Consider the following 22,254-nt stretch of genomic DNA (forward strand, 5'->3'; position numbering starts at 1 on the left):
TATCCCTTTCTCTTTCCTCCTTGGGGATACTAGCACAAGGGTTTCTTCTCCCCTCCCCACTCAAGCATCAAAAGGACAAAGACTTTTCCCTTCCCCCTCTATCCCCAAAAACGTTTGGACAGGATAGCTCCCTCCCTCCCCCCTCCCAAAATATCCTAAGACGGGTTCTGTTTCTTATCCATATCCATATCACCCCATATGCCCAGGCTATGAAGGTTAACTCCCAACACACTGAGCAGGAACTGAAGCCTTGTATAAACTTTCATTTTTTTTCTTCTAAAGGATCCATGTAGGACCGAGCAGCTGGTGCCTTTGGGCTCAAAGCCAGATGGGCCAGAAACCCCTCTGACATGCATCTCTAGCTCCTCCAGCTATGGGCAGTTTGACTCTGGCTCTAGCCTGGGAGACCCATCAGTCATTCACATGTTGCTTTCATTGCCTCCCCGAGCTCGGTTGGCTCCCTTCTCCTGGGCGATGAGCTGATAAGACTTTCCTAGGCTTGGAAGGCTTAGCTCAGCATCTTGCAGCTCCAGCTCCTTCCGAGACAGATGCTCAATGATGGCGGCACCTACTGAGTCCCCCAGAACATTAGTGGTAGTTCGGAGACGATCCCTGGGGGGAAAGAGATGGAAATTGATGGGAAACCCATAGACTAGGAGAGGATAGCAACAGTTGGGAGGAAGCAGGGGGACAAATCTAGGTTGCTCCTCCTCTAGGAGCACTTATAGGGAGTATTACATAGCTAGGAAGATGAAAAAATCAATTACGCAGTTGTTGAGCTAATAGAAGCTGGATGGCCCAAATCACTCTGCAATCTTGAGTAAGTTGTTACCCTTCTTTGGGTCTCAATTTTCTTCCCTAATGACTCTAATGTCAAGTTCTGACATTCCATGTTCTAAGTTTTAAGGTCCCTTCCAACCCTGACATTCCACATCCTTGGTGAAATGGGAGCAGGAGACTCCTTGAGAGTGAAAGACAATGGTCATGAGGATAATGGACGCCACCCCTGGTGTATACTTACAAGAACCAGTCCACAGCTATGATGAGTGTGATGTCCTCAGTTGGGAGCCCTACTGAGGTAAGCACGATGACCATGGTGACGAGGCCAGCCTGGGGAATGCCCGCAGCCCCTATGCTGGCAGCGGTGGCTGTGATGCTGCCAAATGGAGACAGGTCCAAGGGGTCATAAGAGGAGAGAAAGCAGAGGGAGCAAAGACAGGTCAGTTTTCTGTGAACACCTTGTCCCTAAATAAATTACACCAGAAGTCAAAAAAAACATTCACCAATCACCCATTGGGTGTATTGGAGATTTTTCTTCCTTTGGTGAGAATTACTTATGATTTCATAGAATCTCAGACCTGGAGAGAACTTCAGAGGACATCTAGTCTAACCTGTACCCAAGCAAGATCACTATCATAGCAGAAAGATAATTATCACATGAAATATATTGGACTGGCTCAGGTTTATTGCCAATAGAAAAAAAGTGTGAGCAATAGATTTAAGTTACAGGGAGGCCAAATTTGGGTCAAGGTAAAGAAGAGCTTTTTACAAATTACAGCTGTCTAGCAAGTGGAAACAGGCTGTCTCCTGAGGCAGTATGCTACCAGTCACTGAAGGTATTTAAGCAGATGCTGGATGACCCCTTATCAAGGTGGTTGGAGTAGAGGATCCAGCATTAGGCCAAAGGTTACCCAATGTAGATTCCTTCTAATGTCCCCTCCAGTCCTGAGATCCTGTGATTCTGCACTGTGAAGGGAATTCCCTGAGCAGTTCATAGGAGCATTTTGCTCAGCCTGCCCAGGTTTCTTTATTTCTCAGGGCAAATTAATCTTATGGTATCTGGTTTATGAATCAATCTCACAGGAATGGAAAGCAGTCACCCAGAATCTAAGAATTAATTATATTGACTCCTAAAGATGCAAAGATCCTAGACAATTACAACTCAAGCAAGAGGCAGGGGAAGACTTTATAAGGCCCACCCCAAAGTGGTGTGTGGCTACTACCTATTCTCACAACACCTCTCATCTCTGGGCTCCCTATCACTCACATCTTCTTTTAACCACCATCCGAAAACAGTGAATCCCCTTACCTCTAGCTTATTCCCTTTTTCTCTATCCAATTAGTGAATCCTCTTAACCCTCCCTCTCAATCTCATCCCCTCAGTATCCTATATCAGTCATGCAAACCTCTTTCCACTTTCCTTGGTCCAAACTCAACTCCACCCCATCCCCTACCACAGTCAGTCAGCGAAGACTTTCTCTCTTCTCACAGCTTCATCTATTTCCTATTCCATATCCTCATACCCACCACTTAGGGAACTCTCTCCCTCATGTCAAACACAACACCAATGGTAGCACTCACCTGATGGTGGTGATCTGCCCCAGGTTGAGTTCATAATTGTTGACCTGGGCTATGAAGATGGCTGCCAAGGCTTCGTAGAGGGCAGTGCCATCCATGTTGATGGTTGCCCCCACAGGCAACACAAACCTGGTGATGCGTCTATCCACGCCAAGGTTCTCCTCCAAGCATCGGAAGGTGATGGGCAGAGTTGCTGAGCTGGGGAGATAGGACTCCAGGAGCATTTCATGGGCACCTTCCAGGAAGGGCCACAAAATGCCTTGGAAGGCCATGGGCCAAGAAGAGACTAAAAGCCCAGGCCCTCTGGCTTTGAGAAATCCCAATTTTACTCTTATAGGCTCAGTTTGTAAATGATGAAAATAATTTGGGGGCCAGCAGGGAGGCTGAACTAGCCCTTTGTGTGGGGGAAACAGGAAGTCACCCATGTGCTGTGAATCAAGGGGTGCCAGAGAGGTCTTTCACATGCCAGATATATCTCCCTCATTATTTTCTGAGGCCCCAGATCCCCACATCCCTCATGACTTTGACTCTGAAAAGCCCCGATCTAAAGATGATGTATTACCTTGACAGAACAGCACAAATTATCTCATCACTTTAGCAAAATTCTTTTAGATCTTCTTTGGGGCAGGGTCCTGAGGAAAGTGTTGGCAAAGGCTGCCTGGAGAGGATAGACTTAGGGAGGGGCAGCAAGGGAATCTGAGAGCTCAAAATATGGTTGGGGAACGGAAAGAGAGTGGTGAGAAACAGTCAAAGACAACTGTAACCCAGTGGGAGTTAAGGCACCCCAATCCCATAGGTGATTGACTCCCTAGTGGAGCTATATAATCCTAAGATCTCAAAATATTAGAGGTGGAAAGAACCCTAAATATCTTTGGGTCCACACTTATTTTGCAAGTGGGAAAACTAAGGCCTTGGCACAGGAAGAGACTTTCCCAAGATCACACAGTAGATTGGCAGCAAAGACAAGATAATAGTCCTATGGCTATGACCCACGTGGTATTCCCTACAAAGCCCATGAATCCATTGATCTCAAGCTATTGAACAAGTTCCCCAAGAGTGGGAGCCCTGGAGGCTGAGTTCCATGCACTTGGGGTTCTGAGGTGATATGAACCCTGTATTACTTCACCTATTTGTATATACTTCTTATCTCTACTACACAAAACTCATGAGTAGCTACGGTCAAACATATATTATCATAATTCATCCTCCTGCAGCCAACCTTCTACAGTGAACTATTCTACCCTTCATTGGGCTGATTCCCTAACATAAAGACCTGCTAGATGGGTAAGGATGTGGTCACCACCGTACTACAGTAAGTAATCACAGAAGGACTTGAAGGGAGATTTTCCTTGTAAATAAAACTTTTTTAAAATAATTCTTGCACTCTGGGATATGTGTAATAGAGTACTGGCAGGAAAGTAAGTGTTGGTTTCTAAATAACCAGATAAGGAGCAGGGGAAGAAAAAGAGGGTCAGGTAGCAAAGAGATGCAAGGACATATAGTGGAATGAGTGTAGGACTTGGAATCAGGAAACATGAGTTCAAATCCTTGCTCTGATATTTAACTTAGTGTGACCTTGAGCAAGTCAATGAATTTCTCTGACTCTGTTTCCTCATCTGTAAAAATGAACATAAGAAAAGTGCTTTATAATCCTTACACACACACACACACACACACACACACACACACACACACACACACACACATACACACATACTTGTGTAGTGATGCTTTTTTTTAGTATAGACAGTTACTATTTTTACAGTCTCCAATCCTCTTGCCGTCCTGGTCACCCTGCTGTAGGTCAATTCCAGCTTGTCAATGTCTTTCTTAAACATGACCCTTAATATTTGGTACAATATTCCACCTTTGGTTGGGGATGGAGGATCAGATCATGCCTGGGGAGGCTTGAAGAGGACCCTCTAGATAACTAGAAAGGGCAGATGGAAGGGGCGGGGCTGAAACTGGAGGAGGGGCCCATGGCTGGGGAGTCAGTACCTGGAGGAAGTGCCCATGGCTGTGATGAGGGCCTGGAGCATACCAGCGATGAAGGGGAAGGGATTCTTGTGTGTGATGAGAAAGTAGAGGAGAGGGAGGACACACCCAGCATGGATGAGCAGGCCCACGATGACAGTCAGTGTGTACATGCCCAGCTGTCCACCAACCACAGCTGTGTCTTCCATCTCTAAGATCTTCCCTGCGATGAGGAAGAGGATGCCCACAGGAGCATACCTGGGTCCCAGATCAAAGGATATGTGTCAGAGAGATCCCTGGGTTCACCCCTAGCCAAGGCCAAGTCTTCTTTTTTGGGAAATTGCTCCCAAGTTTTGTTAGGCCAGCTCCCCAGAACCCAAAGCCAAAATCACTGATTCCTATAGTTATTCTCCTATAGCCATCTTTACACAAGTCTAGACCTCTGCCATCTCAGGTCCCCAAGTATCCATTACCCTCTTTCCTTCCCTCCCCCTCTGCTCTACAAGTGGAAGGAGAGTTGTACAATCTCTGGGGCTAAAAGGTTTGCGCTGAACCCTGGGAAGTCAATGTTGATCCCATGGCATAAGGCAGTCATTCAAATGGGTGACTCCAACATCTCCCTCCTGGTGATTGCTTCAGTCAGGTTCAGCCTTCAGGAGCACCCAACTCACAGTGCCCATTCTCTGCTACAGGAACAGAGAGTAAGATATCTGGTTCCCTCTCCCTTTCCCCTTGACCTCCTCTCCCAATCATCTTGGCCCTGCCTAGTCAAGCCTATGTTGTCTCAGACCAATACTGCTCATACCAGACTCCTGGTATAATCCCCCAAGATCACACACCTAGGGAGAGTTAAAGTCAAGACTCAAACCCTTATCTTATTACTTCAAATCCTACGTTCTTTCCATTATATTGTCTTGTCTCTGGCTTAGATTCCTCCTTAATAAAGGAGGCAACATAGAGAAGTGAATAGATTACTGACTCTGGGGCCAGAAAACTAGTGCCCAAATTCAGCTCTGCTACCTATCGGGCCTTAAGCAGGTCAGTTCCTCTATCTACTGCAGCAGGAAGACCTGAGTTCAAATCCCACCTCAGACACAGCAGTGTGACCATAGGCAAGTCACTTAACTTCTGTTTGACTCAGTTTCTTCATCTGCAAAATGGAGATAATAATAGTAATCATCTCCCAGGGCTGTTGTGAGAACAAGAGCTCCCTCAGACCCTATAGGCTGCCCCTGCTCATTCTAATGACTTCCTTAGTTGGAGGTCTTTGTCTCTAGAGCTCTTCTGTCAAACCATTCTGGGACTTTCACTACTTAAAAAGGGGGAGAAAGGGAGATAGCATTATAGATATAGAGCTGGGAGAGCCCTTGGGGACCATTTTACCCCACCCTCTCATTTTACAGAGAAGAATATTTGTAAAGTGCTTTGCCAACATTAAAGCTCTATAAAATGCTAGTTCTTGTCATTGTTATTATTAATTGTTATTATCTGAACCTCAATTTCCTCATTTGCAAAGTGAGAAGGTTGGAGTAGATAAGGGATTATGAACCTGGGGTCCATGAAATTGGACCAAGAACTTGAGGAGGGGGAAGGGAAATGACATCAATTTTCACCAACCTCTAACTGCCAAACTAGAACCTAGACAGTCTGGAAAGCTAAGCTCCAGTCCTTCTCCAGAGATGCAGGTAGGAAATCAAGCTTCATAGATAACACTGGTTCCTTTAGAGCGGCTCCTAGATGGTAACTTGGGCCCAGAGCACCCTCTAGTGACCCATACAGAAATTACTCTTCCAGTAGCTATTTCCAGGAAGCACGTGATTTTCCTTCTCATGTTTAGATTTAGAAAAGACCATCTAATTCGATTCCCATTTCTTATAATAGAGAAACGGAGGCACAAGGAAGGTCATGGATTTGCCCAAAATGACACAGGGAGTAAGTTACTAAGTTAGTAAGTTACTAAGATCTGTACCCAGATTCTCTGACTCTAAATTATTTTTTTTCCTAATATACAATGCTGCTTGCTTTTCTCTACTGTGCACACATGTGATAGGGACATCAGCACAGAGAAAAACTGCCTAAATCAGCAAAATTCTTGCATCGAATTTTTTTTAAGTGCAATAATGATAAGTTTCACTTCTTACTACATCCTGGCAACAATCCTGGGGCCACTGATGGGACAAGCATTATCCTCATTTCCTCCTCATTACAGAGGAGGGAATTAAATCTTTGGTAGTTTAAGGGATTTGCCCATAATAATATAGCTTGTAATTAGGGAATAAAGGCAAGATCTGAACCCAAATTTCCTAATCGCAAAGCCAAGGCTCTCTACTTCTGCCCACACACTCCTACACCAAATAATATCTCTCATTTTGGGGTATGTTTGAAGCAGAGGAATATAAACTTAGAGCTAGAAAGAACTTTAGCAGTCATCTAGTCCAATCCCCTCATTTTACAGACAAGGAAACTGAGACTCAGAGAGGTTAACCAAGGTCACACAGGTAGTAACAGAATGGCAGAGTCAGGATATGAACCCAAGTCCTTTGACTTCCAATGAAAAACTGTTTCAACTATAGTAAATTCCACTCTATTTTGTATCTATGACATTTTGATTCCATTCTGTAAATATACTCATATAAAGCAAGTCTGTATTCCTTCGAGTCACATGAAGCTAGGAAGGAAACAAGACTCTTAATGTGAAATGAAAGTGTAAGCTAATTTTGATCATTTTGTCAACTATTATAGGATCATTATCTTTACATTTTAAACCCTGGATTCAGTGAGCCAAGATGGCTCCTGGAGAGGCACTCTATGACTATGTTCTCAAGGACTCTTCATGCTTTTCTTATGACTTCGGGAGCCTCCTAAGCTTTCAGTGGATATTTCAAGAGCCTTTGCCTCATAACTTGCCCCACAAACTATAGATTTCAAGTCTTTTCTATTCATTCACTCCTCAAAGTCCTCAGGTCCCATAGTCTTCACTTCATCATGAAAAATACTGGGGCCATATCCCCAAGGAATAGCTCCCATTTAGCCTTCTCCCTCCCTTACCTTCCACCCCACCAACTTTATTCTTCCCTCCCCCCACACCCCTCTCTCATTGCGAATCATACATCTCCATGACTCTCCTCTTCTGACACATCTCCAGCTTGTGTTCTCCATAACTAGCTTCCCTACACCCCAATTTAAGTCCCTTCTCCTTGGTTGTCTCCTCACCCCCAACCACTCCATCAGCTTGTGACTCCCTCCTCTCTGGTTGGTCTCTTAGTCTGTTTGGTGTTCAAAGCCCTAAATAATCTGGGCCCCTTCCTACCTTTCCAGGCTTCTTACACCCTACTCCCCAACATATACTTTTTAATCCAGTGACATGAGCCTCCAGGCCATTTCATGAACAACAGACTCCATCTCTCATTTCCAGTCATTTTCTTTGGCTGTCCTTCATACCTGGAACATTCTCCCTTCTCACTTCCACCTATGGACTTTCCTGGGTTCCTTTAAGTCTCAACTAAAATTTCACTTTCTATAGCAAACTTTTTCTAACCCCTCTTAAGTCTAGTACCCTCCCTCTGTTACTATTTCCTAGTAATCTTGTATGTAACTTGCTTTGTACATATTTGTCTGCAGGTTGTCTCCACCATTAGATTTTAAACTCTAATCTATAGGGGCTATTTTCTCTTTTTGTATCCCCAGTCTTAGCACAATGCCTGGCACACAACAACACTTAATAAATGCATGCTGATTGACTGTCAACAACACCCCTTTAATATCTTCAATCCTTCCCATTCAGCTCTGAACCCTTAACCCCTTCCATCTCAAACTCTAAGCATAGATCTACCCTGCTTCACTCACCAGATAATGACACCAACAAGTCTCATAATGGCTTCGTTGAGGCTGTTGAAGAATACCTTCAGGGCATGGCCCTTTTGTTTCATGCTACCAGTGACCAGGCCAAAACTGACCGAGAATACCACCAGACCCAGAGCATTGATGCCACTCGCTGAGCCAGGCACAGGCACAGTCTCCTCAAAACTCAGTACCTCCTGTAGGGTGCCAAGGGCACGGGTAACATTGTCCAAGACACTAGTACCATTGTCCATTAGAGAAAGAGGTGAAGGGGAGGTGCCTAGTTCTGTCCTGTTTTCCATCTTCATGACAGTCCTGGTCACCACCCTGGTGCTGTACTGCGTCTTGAACTGAAATCAGAAAGATCAAGCCCCACCCACCAACAAGAACAAGTTAAATTGAATGTGTTCTGTGGTCTCTCCTAACTTTGAACTTCTGTGGTTTCAATATTCCCTCAACCCAGAGTGTCAGCTGTTATGTTACCTCTGGAAGGTCCTGGCACATGAGATCCTCTCTGGATCTTGGCTTGGACATTTGGTTAATAGAGGGGCATGTTCACCTACTCAGGTCCTTCCTAGGATCCACTGCTCAATCCTTAGAAGGACTCTCTCTTCCCCTCCCATCCCTGGGCCCCCTGACCACCATCCTGCCACCCATCCTTTATTCTCATGAACAAAACCTTGCCCCTCTTCCCTCACCTGTTTGAAGCAGGCTTCCACAAGATTGGGTGGGAACATATTCCTGCAAAGAACCAGGGATGGGAAGACAATAAGACTAAAACATAAGGAGGAGTATGACCACAAAACATAAAACCTTAGAGGTGGGCAGGACTTGTCACAAAGAACATTAAAAAGCACAGATGGAGGAAACTGCAGAAAGTAGATTATCATGGCAGAAAGTGCCTTAGAACACAGAACATTCCAGCTGGTAGAGACCTTAGCTATCACCCAATCCAACCCCATCATTTCAGAGGAGAGAAAACTGAGGAAATGATTGGCCCCAGTCACCGAGCTAGTAGAACAAAACTTCTAATCCAAGACTTCTTATTCCAAGTCTAGTGCTCTTTTCACCATGCCTTGCTGCCTCCAGTTGAAGTAACAGGGATGGAGACAAGAAACAAGTAAAATCTGATATTTTCCCCCAATACCTTATTTGCCAATTCTTTAGATGACACCTTCTACCTCTCTTCTTCATCTCCTGTGCTCATTCTCAGTTCCTCCTATGACTACCTGACTACCCATCAGAGATCTCAACTACATGACTCCTCAAGGTCATAGATTGCACCAACCTATCTCTTCACCCCATGTTAACCACTCACCTACTTGAACATACCTTGACCCTCATCATCAAAAGACATTGCTCTGAATACTTGTCCCTTCTCTTAATAATAGCCTTCATTTCTCCTTCAAAATGGTCTCCTTTCCTTCTGTTTTCAAAAACATTCAGTCTTCCCATGTGCTAAAAGGGTAAGGGGCAGAAATGGAAACCAAAAAAAAAGCTTTGCTTCCATATTGCTCCTTTGTAGGTCAACTAAAATCTCTCTCTTTCTTTGTACTGTTATCTGGTATCTGAATCTGAAGTCTAACCCACTGTCTTTCCTTCTCCACTTCCCTCCTTAAAACTGTATGTTAGGTCCAGTTCCCCACACTACTCAAACTAAACTTTTCAAGGTAACTAGTGACATTCTTGCTAGCAAAACCAATGGCCTCATCTAAGTCCTAATTCTCCTTGACCTTGAAAACAATGTTGGCATCACTGGTCAGCTCTTTCAGTATTTATCTCACTACCAGGACCACTAAGATTCATGTGCCTCCATGCACCATCCACAAACACACACACACACACACACACACACACACACACACACACACACACACACACACACACACACACACACACACCCGTCCCTGACCACACATGCTATCAACCTTGAGTTACCTCCATTGTCTATATTCCTTAAGCTGTGGATAATGCTATAGGAAAGCCAAGAACCCAGTAGCCCTGACCACATATCTATTACAAGACTGAGGGGAGTGACGCTTCATCCCAGGGCACTAAAATTTAGAGGATACTGAGATGGTCTGCATTTCATTAGCAGTGTAAAAACAACTGTGTTTAGCACCTAGTTAGCAAGAATAATTAAATAGAAAGTTACTGTAAAGGAAACCTGGCAACCTAAGTGAGCTCCTTCATGGACTAGCTCATTCCTGCTCCCCACACCCATTGGGTGGTATCCCTGCATCTTTCTTTCCTCCCCTTCAACTGAATTTGTCTTTAAAAGTTGATCTGAGAGCATTTCATGATGCTTGTCCCAATGCAAAAAATTGCTCTATATGACCTGAGAGGATCATGGCCTACAGCGACAGAGTAGCCTCTAAATAGCAGCAACCTGGCTATTGAAACAGCTCATCTCTTCTCCAACTCCCTCCAGCAGATGTCCTTGGCAGGATCTTCCCAGGACACTCTTCTATCATCCTTCCTTTTTTCACAACGCAACAATCCTTTGCAAGCTGCTCTCACCTTCATCTCAATCTATATTAATTCAAAAGATATAGTCAAATAATTTCACTGCTCTAGACCCCAGTTTCCCCATATGCAAAATGAAAAAATTACATTATATAATCCTTCAGATTTCTTCCAACTTTAAATTCCAATTCTCTAACTATTCACACAGGAAAAACCAAGTGGATGAAGTACGGCTGTTGTCCAGAGTGTAATAAGCAATTGGATGCACAACCCACAGAGCTGGTCTATCAAAACATAGACCTTGAACAGTCACCATAAATGGACAACGAGCCAGGCATATTATTGAACAAAAGGAAGGAAACTAGACAGATTACTTTTGGGATACTGTGTAATGTTTTTAAGGACTACAGACTCCTTCAGGAAACAAAGTTCATTTTAAAAAATTCTTCTGGCAATGTTACATAGCTTTGATTGATTGAAAACTGTAGTATACAAAGAATTAAAGATGCCGGTCACTCACAAGGTGTTTTCTCAGTACCTGGTCATGAAAAATCTGATACAATTTATTACCTATGAGGAATTTCACAGGAAATGCATTGTAAAGAATGTCATAAGCAGAGATGTTGGTCATGCCAGCCAGTCAGTCAACAAGCATTTATTAAATCTCTACTATGTGCCAGGCAGTGTGCTAAGTCCTGTGGATGCAAAGAAAGACAAAAGATAACTCATGCTTTCAAGGAGCTCATAGTCTCCTACACCCAGAGCAAGGGATACCTGCTAGACAGTCAAAAAATTTTATCCATAATATATGGATATGTTATAATTGGATGTTGTTGTATATTATAATATAATATATTATAATTGGATGTTGTATATTATAATATATTATAATTGGATGTTGTTGTTATCAACAATATGCAACCTAGAGGGAACACCCCAGCATGATGAATGAACCTGTGATAGATTTATGGGAAAATAAGGACATACAAGATGAGAAGGTATAGATGAGTTATGATCTACAGTGATGGAGAAAGTACCCACACTAACAATATCCCAGATCGATTGACATACTTCCTATGGAGAACTTGTGAGATTTGGGTTGTAGGGCCAAGACAGCCATTAACTACTTATGCAACATTGGGGAAATCATATCATTTCCCCCTCCCACCCCCGTTTTTAAAAAGTGAGAAAAAAGTAAACCTTTTTTTCTATTCTATTCTTTTAAAGTTAGGTATACCTTTCCACAGCTATATTCTAGTCATATGTTTCATCCCACAAAGTCTTCTACCTTGAGATGTAGTGGCAGGGGGTGGACCTAGACATGATAGCTTTCTTTATGTATCTGAAAAACTGCTATAGGACTTGTTCTTATCTCAAGAGTAGAATTAAGAGTTGGTTGCAGAGAGGCAGATTTCAGCTCAATATGAGGGAAAACAATAATAATTAGGGACATCCAAAAGTGAATTGGTCTTCCAGTGAGATATGTAGTCAACTCATTGTCACCCTGCTTTAGAAATGAGGAAATTGAGACTCAGAGAGGTGAAGTCACTTGCTCAGAGTCACAAAGACAGTAAAATCAAACTATTAATTAAGCAGAAAGTATTTATGGAATACTTTCATGTGTTTGGCCCTATTGCTTGATGCTAAGAAACATGGGGGCCATCTCCAGTTGTCCGGATCTATATCTCACCACTGTACCTAAATGACTCTGGAGGAAAAAGTGAGGCTGGTGACCTTGCACAGTCCTGCCTCACTTAAATCCAAGTCTCCTGCATGTCATGGCATCACCTCTCTGATGTTATGGTCCTCTTTGAGAAAGAAAGTCAGACACCAACAACAAACAACAGCTGAGAAACATAAGACTCAGTAATTGCCCTCAAGGTATTTACGGTAGGCTCGAAGAAATAACTCCCTTATGAAATAAAAAAATTCAAGGAACAGCCTGGAGACCGGTGCCCTAAGGTATGAAGACAACTAGCACTGAAGAAAGTGGGAATGCCTACTAATGTTGGGGGATAGGGAGAGAAGTATTTCTGGATCTGACTGGAATAAAGAACACTGACCTGACAAGGTCCATGAAGGCATCAGCAGTAGGGATAGATTCGATGCGGCCCTCCCGGTGCAACCCTTCCTTGGATCCTTTCCCAGGGTGGATAATAGTGACCATGAGGATGCCAATGAAGACTGCAATGACTGTTGTCACCATGTAGTAAACAGCAGCCCTCATCCCCATCCGACCTGAAGCCTTGTTGTCCAGAGATGCCATACCTGGGAGAAAGTTCAACCCTTTGCTCCACCCTTGCCAACAGATCAGTTCCTCTATGTGTCACCTACATTACTTTCCCTTAGTCTACCCACCATTAATACCATTCTTTCACTGACTCCCTTCCCCTCACCTGTCCCTCCTCCCTATCCCAACAACTCTATTTCTACCCCTATTCAAATCTCACTGTGTTCCTCAAACCCCACTTCACCCCTGTTTCATTGACTCTCCTCATTCCTAACCAATCCTCACCTGACCTACTGGCCCACCCTCTTGGTATATCCCTTTTCCACTGGTTCTCCCACCTTTACCTATCCGTGTCATTGCTGTATAACCTTCCACTTCTCCATCACCATTATCATCCCCTCCTATCCCTAGACTTCCCAGCTCTCCTGTTGCCCAAAGTATGCCTTGGTACTCCTGGCTCTAAGAAGTAGGTATTTTCTCCTGGCACAAGAAGCAGAGCAAGCTGTGCTCCAACATTTCCACTGCCCTAGACATAATGGGCAGTTCTGGGGGTCACTTCATGGATGGACTTACAGAAGAATAACTCACCATATGGTCATTGACCAGGTCACTTTAGGGGTACAAAGCTATCTTCATCACAGACAGCCTGACAGCTGAATCTTCTGGAGGTCACTTAACCCCTAATAAGAAGAGCCCTAGACTGGTATTCTCCAGTGCCCTACTCCAAAATTGTATGAGAAGTATGTGTATATATTCTTTGGCCATTCACATTCCTATTCTAATCTCATAGGACCAATCTAGTTTCACAAACCAGCATACATACACACATATAGACCACCCATATAGACTACCACTGACCACCTCCATCTGAAAGCTACATTTTGACTCCCCTATTCCCCCCACCAACATTCCTCTGACTCTATTTTGTCTTCTTACCCTCATAATATGACTGCATCCCCCAAGTCCAGCATTCTTCCATTGCCCCCTCCAAAAAGAAAATATATGACCCATACATGCTCTCACAACCTCACTAGTGAGAAGATATGGGAAGAAACAAAGAATAAAATGAGGTAACTCCTTAAAATCAAAGGGAATTGGGGTTGAACTCTTCCATGGAAGAGTCAGACCAAGTTGTTCTGAGTAGTTGGTGTGGGTCAAGATTTGAACAGAAAAGCTTGAGTCCCTAGACAGAATAATGGCTCTAAGTTGGGTTATGGTCTCACTCTAGGTCATTGATGAGTCTAGACTCAAGGATCTGGGCTAAGGTAGTGGGTATGTACATGTAGTCCTGAGCCAAGACAATATTCCCATGTTTGGGATGCCAGAAAGGAAGTGATAGTTCTGGAGGTGGGTCTAGGGCCTCCTTACCTGTGATTAGGCTGGAGACAATGAGGGGCAACACCAACATTTGCAACATCCTCATCAGTAGCTCTCCAGGAAAAGAGAAGTATTTAATCTGACGATAAGTCAGCTGATAAGGACGAAGGGCAAAGGCAAGACTAATCCCTAAGAAATCAGAAAACAAAAGTGATGAGGGCCTGTAGGTCTCCTAGCTAAGAAGCTGAGGGGCATCTGTAGGAGACTCTGCTTAAAGGAAATTAAGTAACCCAAAGTCTATCAACAGGACAGCCCTAGACAATACCTCTTCAGAAACCCATATGGATGTAATGAGGGCATAGAGATTATCTGTTTTCAGGAGTACACAACCATAGCCCATCCTGAGCTACTTCCCAAACCCCATCAACACAGACTTCATTCTAAAGGGCCATCCATCTAATACACACCTACTTCCTTGACAAAAGTGTCTCTACCCACTACTCCATGCTTACCTATAACCACAGCACTGACTGTGAGAAGAATGAAGGCATTTCTCCGTAGGAACCGGAATACTCGCTCTCGGTTCATAGTTTGGATTTGTAGCCGGGTTCGGGCAGCACGCTGTTGCATGGAATCCTGAAACTCCTGTAGCCAACTCTGCCCACCAAGGCGTTGGGAAACACTTTCCCTCAAAAAAAGGCTATTGGCGTGACTACTCATCCTTTGAACCAGTGCTCAGGTCTGTGGAGACTTTGTGGGGAAAGCACACAGGAAGCCCCCGCTCTGAGGAGAAAAGAGCAAGGGGCTGAAAGGAAGGCAGCAAAGGTAAGGAGGTGGAGAGAGTGGGGAAAGAAATGAGAACAATGGGGAACAACATGGAAAGAAGTACATTTAGTTCCTCCATATATGACTGTTAGGTACACAAAGGAGTGCAGGAACCTATGAGAAACATTAGGCTAAGACTCAATTTGCAAGGTCGATGTAGGAGTAGCTAGAATGGTGAGATGGAGTGTCTAGCTTTGCAGAGCCCTGCATGAGCCTAGAATCACATAGAGTTCTCCTTTTTCAAACTGAGAAATATGTGTGGAAATAGTGATATCACCTGCATCAGAAGAGTCTCTGGTGCTAGCAAAGAGAATTCCTGGATAGGGATTCATAACCTTTTTCTATCACGGCCACCCTTGTTAGTCTATGGAAATTCATGGATGCTTTCTCAGAATCATGTTTTTAAGTAAATAAAATAAGATATATAGGATTACAAAGAAAATCAATTACATTGAAATACAATTATCAAAATATTTTTTTAAATAAGTTCAGGTTAAGAACCTCTGCTCTAGGCTGACTGCTTCTGGTAGGTACCCTCATAACTACTCATGAGAATGTGATACTAGTTGGATCACATAGGAGACTACTCTCCATCTGATACATACCCAATTCTCTTGACTTTTTCATTCTTTCAAATGGCTCTGATGGCCACAATTACATAATATTAACTGAATAAACCCAAAGCTGTTGCCTTTCTACTGGGCACCTGTTTTCTGGTTGGTGTTTTCCTATTTTCAATTGCAAAGAATTTAAGCTACTGTCAATATTCCCCTTTCTAAGCTTTTTTGGGGGATACTGTTGGTTGAAGGGTTTTCACATTTCCTTTTTCTACAGACTACAGTTTTTCCATTCTATCAAGTGATGCCCCTGCCCACCAATTATCTTGATGATAAGTATTGCTTGCAAGAATATTCCACCCTCTTCCTCATTTGTACTTGGATCAGGAACTCACATGGTCATCTGAAAGGATGAATAGAAAGGACTAACTTCATACTAGGAATATAAGCTTTCGAACTGGAAAAAGACCTTAAAAATCATCTGATCCAAGATTCTCATTTTACAAATAAGAAAAATGGAATCCAGAGGTGAGATGATTTGCCCAAGGTCATATGGATATTAACAAACAGAGTCAGGATTGAAACCCATGATCCTGACTCCAAAGTCTCCACTCTTTTGGGATGCTATGAATCTCCAACAACTTCCTGAGTCAATGCATCAGGAACTAAGATGGTGGAGTCCAAATGTACCAAGCATTTCTATGAGAGTAGGTAGTGACACTGAACCACCCTCAAAATACCTACAGATTATTTTTTTTCAAGTGTACTGGTTGTTTTTATTTCAAGTGTACTGGTTGTTCTCCTTCTGTCTCCAAAAGCTCCAGGAATAATCTCACTTAATTGGGTCTCACACCAAATTCTATACAAGTTAATTTTCCCATCAAATGATTTTTGTTGTCTGGTGAGAAATTATTGCACTTAACCTTCTCATATTCTCTTCTACAACGGTTTTAGTTTTTTAAGTTTTTTTTTAGAAGTTGGTACTCTTAAGTTTCTTCTATTCATGGCTACGATGCCTCTGGGCTTGCCAAAGTAGATCAAACATTTCTTGTCGGAGTCAGTTTTATGCTTTCTTTGGCTTTCCCCTGATGGTGACTCTTGGTTACAGTCAGTGTCTTTACTTGTGGCTATTTTCTATTTCAGTGAGTCAATGACTTGCTTAAATTGGGGCCAATAAAACTACTATAATTAAATGCAGTATCTTTTCATTTTTATCCTTTATTCTAATTCATATTGATTCTGATTTCTGTTCCAATTAGCCCATGAGCTGACTTCACAGAGAATTGATTCTCAAATGACTCCCACATCATTAGCCAGTCATTTTCTCTCTATTAGGATATTTTGTTACCTTATCCTCTTAGGTGGCATGGCACAGCAAAATGCTAGACTTATAATCTGGTAGATTGGAGTTTCTGTCCCCCACTTCTGGCACATGCTAGCTGTGTGGCTGTTGGTAAATTGCTTAACTTTTCTTAGTCTCAAGCAATTCTCTAAGATCTGCTTAATTTTTTATCTATTAAATTATAGACAATTTACAATCTGCATTAGTAAAAACATTTCCCATTTCTATGAAATTACAGATCTTTAACTTTTAAGGAACAGTGAAAGTGAGAAGCTTAAAGTACATGCGCTAGGAAAAGTCCAAGAAAATTGGAGAAAGGAAAGGAAAAGTTACAACCTACTCATGCAAACACATTAGGCCTATCCTCCTCCATATCACACACAGCCGAAACTGCCCAAAGGCTCCTTTTCTCAATGTCCACTTTCCTCTTAGGGAAGGGGATTTCTCTTGGTCTGCTGAGAAGGCTGGCATTTGGGTCCAGGAAACAGAAAGTCCATTATGATATAATGTGGATATGGGTTTCACCTTCAGCTCGGTTACTTACACCTGTGTGGCCTTGGGCAATTCACTTTCCCTTTCCAAGCTTCAGGATTTGATTGAGGGATCTCTAAATTCAGGTCTAAATCCCCAGAATAAAGTATCTTGGGATTGGGATGTGCCGATCTGGTCAGTCCTTGGGGCCCCTAAGGCATTCTAAATTCTCTCTCTCCCCCACACAGACACTTTCAGGCACTTCCCCTCCCCCCAGCCCTCAGGCATCCAGCCCCTTTAGCCACTGGCAATATCTACTATTTAAGATTGCCGCCCTCTCTGGGCCCCAAGAGTTTCCTTCAAATAGAGAGCCCGAGGCACAGGCAAATGTACACAGAGAAGAGAAATAGAGGCAGGGATGGGTAGGGACAAGAGGGCATCAGGTAGGGACAACAGAGACAGGAATATGAAGGTAGAGATAAGAACTATTTACTTTGCGATGGAAAAGCAAAGGAGGAATATAGATATGGAGTTAAGGACATGAATATAGAGACAGAGATAGAGACAGGATGAGGACATAGATGAACTCCAAAATGACTATAGAGTGAAGGACACATGGACATGGCTGGAGAGACAGACATGGACATGAAGATAAGGACATAGAGAGATGGTGGTGGAGAAGATAGAAAGACAAAGACACAGAAATGGGGATAAGGACAGGGATGCAGAGCTAGGACCCCATACACAAGAGCATAGTGTAGAGATATGGAGATGAGGACCTATAAATGAGTACAAGGCTGAAAAGGTAGGTACATGAACATGGGGATAAGGACACAGAGATGCAGGTAGGGACAAAGAGATGAGACAGAGAGATAAGGACCCAGAGACAGAAACAGGGATGTGGACACAACTGAGAAGAGGGACATAGAGATAAGGACAGTGATGGGGATGGATGGACAGAGAGAAGAGATTAGATGATAGATAGATAGACAGACAGACAGACAGACAGACAGAGAGATAGACAGATAGACAGATAGACAGATAGACAGACAGACAGACAGACAGACAGACAGACAGACAGACAGACAGATAGACAGATAGACAGATAGACAGATAGACAGATAGACAGATAGACAGATAGACAGATAGACAGATAGATAGATAGATAGATAGATAGATAGATAGATAGATAGATAGATAGATAGATAGATGATAGATAGATAGATGATAGATGATAGATAGATAGATAGATAGATAGATAGATAGATAGATAGATAGATAGATAGATATAGATAGATAGATAGATAGATAGATACAGATAGATAGATAGCATATGCCCACATGAAGGTGGGACCATGGACATAGAAATAGAGATGTGCATAGAGATATAGACAAAAATGAAAATGAGGACTTGGACATAGACACAAGGATGAGGACACAGACACCAAGTCAGGGAGGGAGGGATAATAGCATGGAGCATGTGGATGGGGACACGGGCATGAGTACAGAGACACAAAGAGGAAACACAGATCTAGAGATGGACTCGCAGAGACACAGCCATGAGATTAAGGACAAAGAAATGGATATGTGGACACAGAAATGGGGGTGTGCACCTGCAGGATGGACACAGAAAAGGGGATATAAACATGAAGATGAAGACGTGGGCACAGGGATAAGGACCCAGAGACAAGGACATAAACACAGAGATATGAACCCAGACACAGACATGGGAAAAGAGGCATAGAGATGGGGCCACGGATGGGAGTGAGGGCACAGGCAGACCAGACTGAGGAATAGACCAAGAGTTGGGGCAGGGAGATGGGAAATCGGTGTGCCCGTGTGCATCCCCAGGTCCTTCCCCATCCTCCCGTCTCCCAAAACCTGAGAGCCCAGGGTGGGACTTCACAGAAGCCAGGATTGATCAGACTCACCCGGTGCCCAGGGGACAGCCTCAGCCTAGACGCAGCTGTGCTGCAGCCTCCCAGGTAGGCTGTTCACAGCCTCAGGGAGTTGGTGGGAATAGACCAGATGGGAAAGACTGAGCAGCGGCAGAGCCGAGGACTTACTGCCCTGGAGATGGCTGAGCTGCGAGAAGGAGGGCAGCTCCGAAGAGGAAGATGAGAATGGGAAGCCACGGAGTGATCCGGGCTGTCCCTGCACTCACGTGTAAGCAGAGGGGGAGGGAGGAAAGGAGGGGGACTGACTCTGGGGGACCAGGATTCCCCCGCCCACCCCTGATCCTTGGCCTCTCTCCTGTAAGCAGTCAGGAAGCCTCGCTGGTGGGAAAGGGGTGGGAAGAAAGGTGTCTGTTGTCATGCTCTGAAGCCTTAGCAGTTCTATTCTGCTCTCCTCTCCTCCCTTTCCCCCTCCTAGCTGCTGTGTCAGTCATACACAAGATGCTCTGGGAGGGGGAGGAAATACACACAATGTCTTCTAGCTTCTGGCATAGATTCATAGAATGTTAGACCTGGCAGAGACCGTAGAACTCAGGAGACGAGTATCAGAGATGAAAGGGACACGCAGTGATCATCTAGTCTCCCCTCTTAAAAAATTTAGCAATAAGGAAAATGAGGACCAGAGAGGGAAAGTAACTTACCTTAGGTCACAAGCAAGTTATCAGCAGGGTCAAGACTAGAACCCAAATCTCTTGACTCCCATACTTGGGATGCTTCTCCTACATGATGAATTAGTGATCGCTTGGATTGAATCTGAACCCTGCAAAACCTCTGTTCCAAAGAAGATGGGTAATTGTTATTGTTTTTGGCTATCCACCTACCTGTTTCAGGAAGTGGGGAAGCTTGACGGGAAGAAAGATGGGAAGAGAGAGAACTAAAAAATTTAAAGCAGCCTTAGACTACATAGAGACAGAATATCCAAGAAAAGGGAGAAGGTAGCCCTGCTCTACTCTGCTGTGGGATGTTGAGTTTCATTGTGAGCATCATTTTAGGAAGACATTAATAAACTGAACAATGTCCAGAGGAGAGAGCCAGACCTCAAATTCCTGCATTAGAAGGATCTACTGATGGAACTGGAGGTGAGCAAGTGAAGGCTTAGAATCATAGATTTGGAACAGTAAGGGACTTCAGAGGTCATCTCCATGAGATGAGAAAATATACACTGAGAGAAGTGAAGTGACTTGACCAACCTCACATAGGTAGGGGGCACCTGATATGCAATGAAGTGCTGAGGGATCAGACACATCTTGCTTCACCCCAAAGAGCAGAACAATGAGGAGAAGTTGGAGGAAGGCCAATTTGAGCTCACCTAGAGCTTCCCAAAAGAATAATGAGATACCTCATCAGGAGTTCCCACTCAAAAGATACCTTTAAACAAACCAATTCCTGAGTATGTTGCAGAGGGGATTCTTATTTAGGTATAGATTGGATTAGATGATGATCATTGAGTTCTCTATAACTGGTGGCATAGTGGACAGAGTGCTGGGTCTGGAGTCAGGAAGATGAGTTAAAATCCAGCCTCAGACACTAGCTGGGTGACCCTGGACAACTTAACTGCTATCTGCCTCAGTTTCCTCATCTGTAAAATGGGGGTAATAATAATAGCACCTCCCTCTGAGGTTGTTGAAAGTTGTTGAAAGAATCGAGTGAAATAATGTTCTTTATAAACCTTAAGGTGCTATTGCTCTAACTGTGATTCTGTGACATTCATTCCTGAGTTTCCTAACAGTCCAGATCACTGGGGAAGAGCAGGCTCTGGTAGGGTGTTATTACTACTCAGACCAAGCTACAGAACAGGAACTTGAGGGATATCAAAGTCTCTGGTTCATTTGATTCTGTGATAGAAATGCCCTTAGGAATATCCTCTGGTAGGCCAGGGGTAATCTCACTGCTCCAGAGTAAAACCAGCCCAGCTCCAATGGAAAGAACCCACAGCTGACCCAACAGGGTTTGCCACCTGGATTTGCAAGTTTGAGGGTCAGTCATTTGGCATAAGTAAGGCTTAGAGAATAGAACTGAGGAAAACTCACATTTCTAGAACACTTTAGAGTTCTTGCCATTCACAGTAGCCTTGTGAAGTGGACAATATAAGTCCCTTTTACACAGAAGGAGAGTCTGAAAGAGGTGAAAAAACTTGCCCCAAAACAGTTAATTGGTGACAGAGACAAGACGCAAACCCAAGCCTCTTGTCTCCAAGACAACCTCCAATAATAACCTTCAATTCTCAGTGATATTTTTGTTTATTTTTTTGTTAATGGTGACAATTTTTTGCTTTTCTTTTTTTTAACTAGACCTATGATTTTATTAATGTAGAATACCTGGTGAGGAACTTCCTCCACCAATAGAGATGGACGTTTCTTCTACATCCAGAGTCTTATAGAATTGCATGAGGCAGTGAAACACTAAGTGACCTCCTTTTCTCACAACAACCCTATGAGGGAGGTTGAACACCAAAATTATTTCAGAGATGAAGACAGTGACGTGCAAAGAGGTGGAGTCACTTGCCTAAGGTCATAGAGCTAATAAGTGACTTGAGTCAGGACTTGAACCCAGGCCTTCTGACTCCCTACCCAGACATCTGTCCCTTACTCCAAGGAAAAAATTGAGGCTAATCCCACAGCGGGGAAAGGCACAGAGCTAATTATGGTAGACTCCATCTGGGCCATCCCTACGGCCCCTGGAACTCATTACAGGAAACTCATTATTAGATGTTGGATTGGTTTTTCAGTGTCCCCACCAGGGACCCAAAACTCAGAGGCTAAAGCAAGGTTCAGCAACTGCAAGGGTAGCAAGGACTTCCTCCCTTATCGAATCCATTCCTTCTCAGCCGTGCTTCAAGAAATGACCATCTGTGCTCAGGTGAACCTCAGTTGAAGTCAAAAGCACATGGACAAAGGACATTCACAAAGTCTGAGAAAG

General features: G+C 43.6%; 1 protein-coding gene across 2 annotated transcripts; it reads right to left on the reverse strand.

The window, feature by feature from the left end:
- Positions 1-311: 311 nt before the first annotated feature.
- On the reverse strand, positions 312-14,985 carry SLC1A6 (solute carrier family 1 member 6). Of its 2 annotated transcripts, XM_072601152.1 has the most exons (9): positions 14,698-14,985; positions 14,237-14,374; positions 12,702-12,906; positions 8,871-8,913; positions 8,179-8,522; positions 4,357-4,590; positions 2,362-2,556; positions 1,022-1,156; positions 312-612 (listed from the first exon to the last, which is right to left on the reverse strand). In XM_072601152.1, exons 1-9 carry the CDS (start codon positions 14,903-14,905, stop codon positions 420-422), a joined length of 1,695 nt encoding a protein of 564 aa, XP_072457253.1. In that variant the 5' UTR covers positions 14,906-14,985; the 3' UTR covers positions 312-419. The 2 variants fall into 2 exon arrangements, with proteins under 2 accessions (XP_072457253.1, XP_072457254.1); XM_072601153.1 differs by lacking the exons at positions 312-612; positions 1,022-1,156; positions 2,362-2,556; positions 4,357-4,590; positions 12,702-12,906 and having other exon boundaries at positions 8,396-8,522.
- Between the last annotated feature and the right edge of the window lie 7,269 nt (positions 14,986-22,254).

The sequence above is a fragment of the Notamacropus eugenii genome, chromosome 4, assembly GCF_028372415.1.
Source record: "Notamacropus eugenii isolate mMacEug1 chromosome 4, mMacEug1.pri_v2, whole genome shotgun sequence".
NCBI classification, from domain to species: domain Eukaryota; kingdom Metazoa; phylum Chordata; class Mammalia; order Diprotodontia; family Macropodidae; genus Notamacropus; species Notamacropus eugenii.

Excerpts from the sequence above, each read along its gene's own strand:
- SLC1A6 (XM_072601152.1), bottom strand. The coding sequence starts at position 14,905 with ATGAGTAGTCACGCCAATAGCCTTTTTTTGAGGGAAAGTGTTTCCCAA. Across the intron at positions 14,375-14,697 it reads AGTCAGTGCTGTGGTTATAG|GGATTAGTCTTGCCTTTGCC; the intron begins GTAAGCATGGAG and ends CTGATTTCTTAG. Across the intron at positions 12,907-14,236 it reads TGTCTCCAGCCTAATCACAG|GTATGGCATCTCTGGACAAC; the intron begins GTAAGGAGGCCC and ends ACTTTCTCCCAG.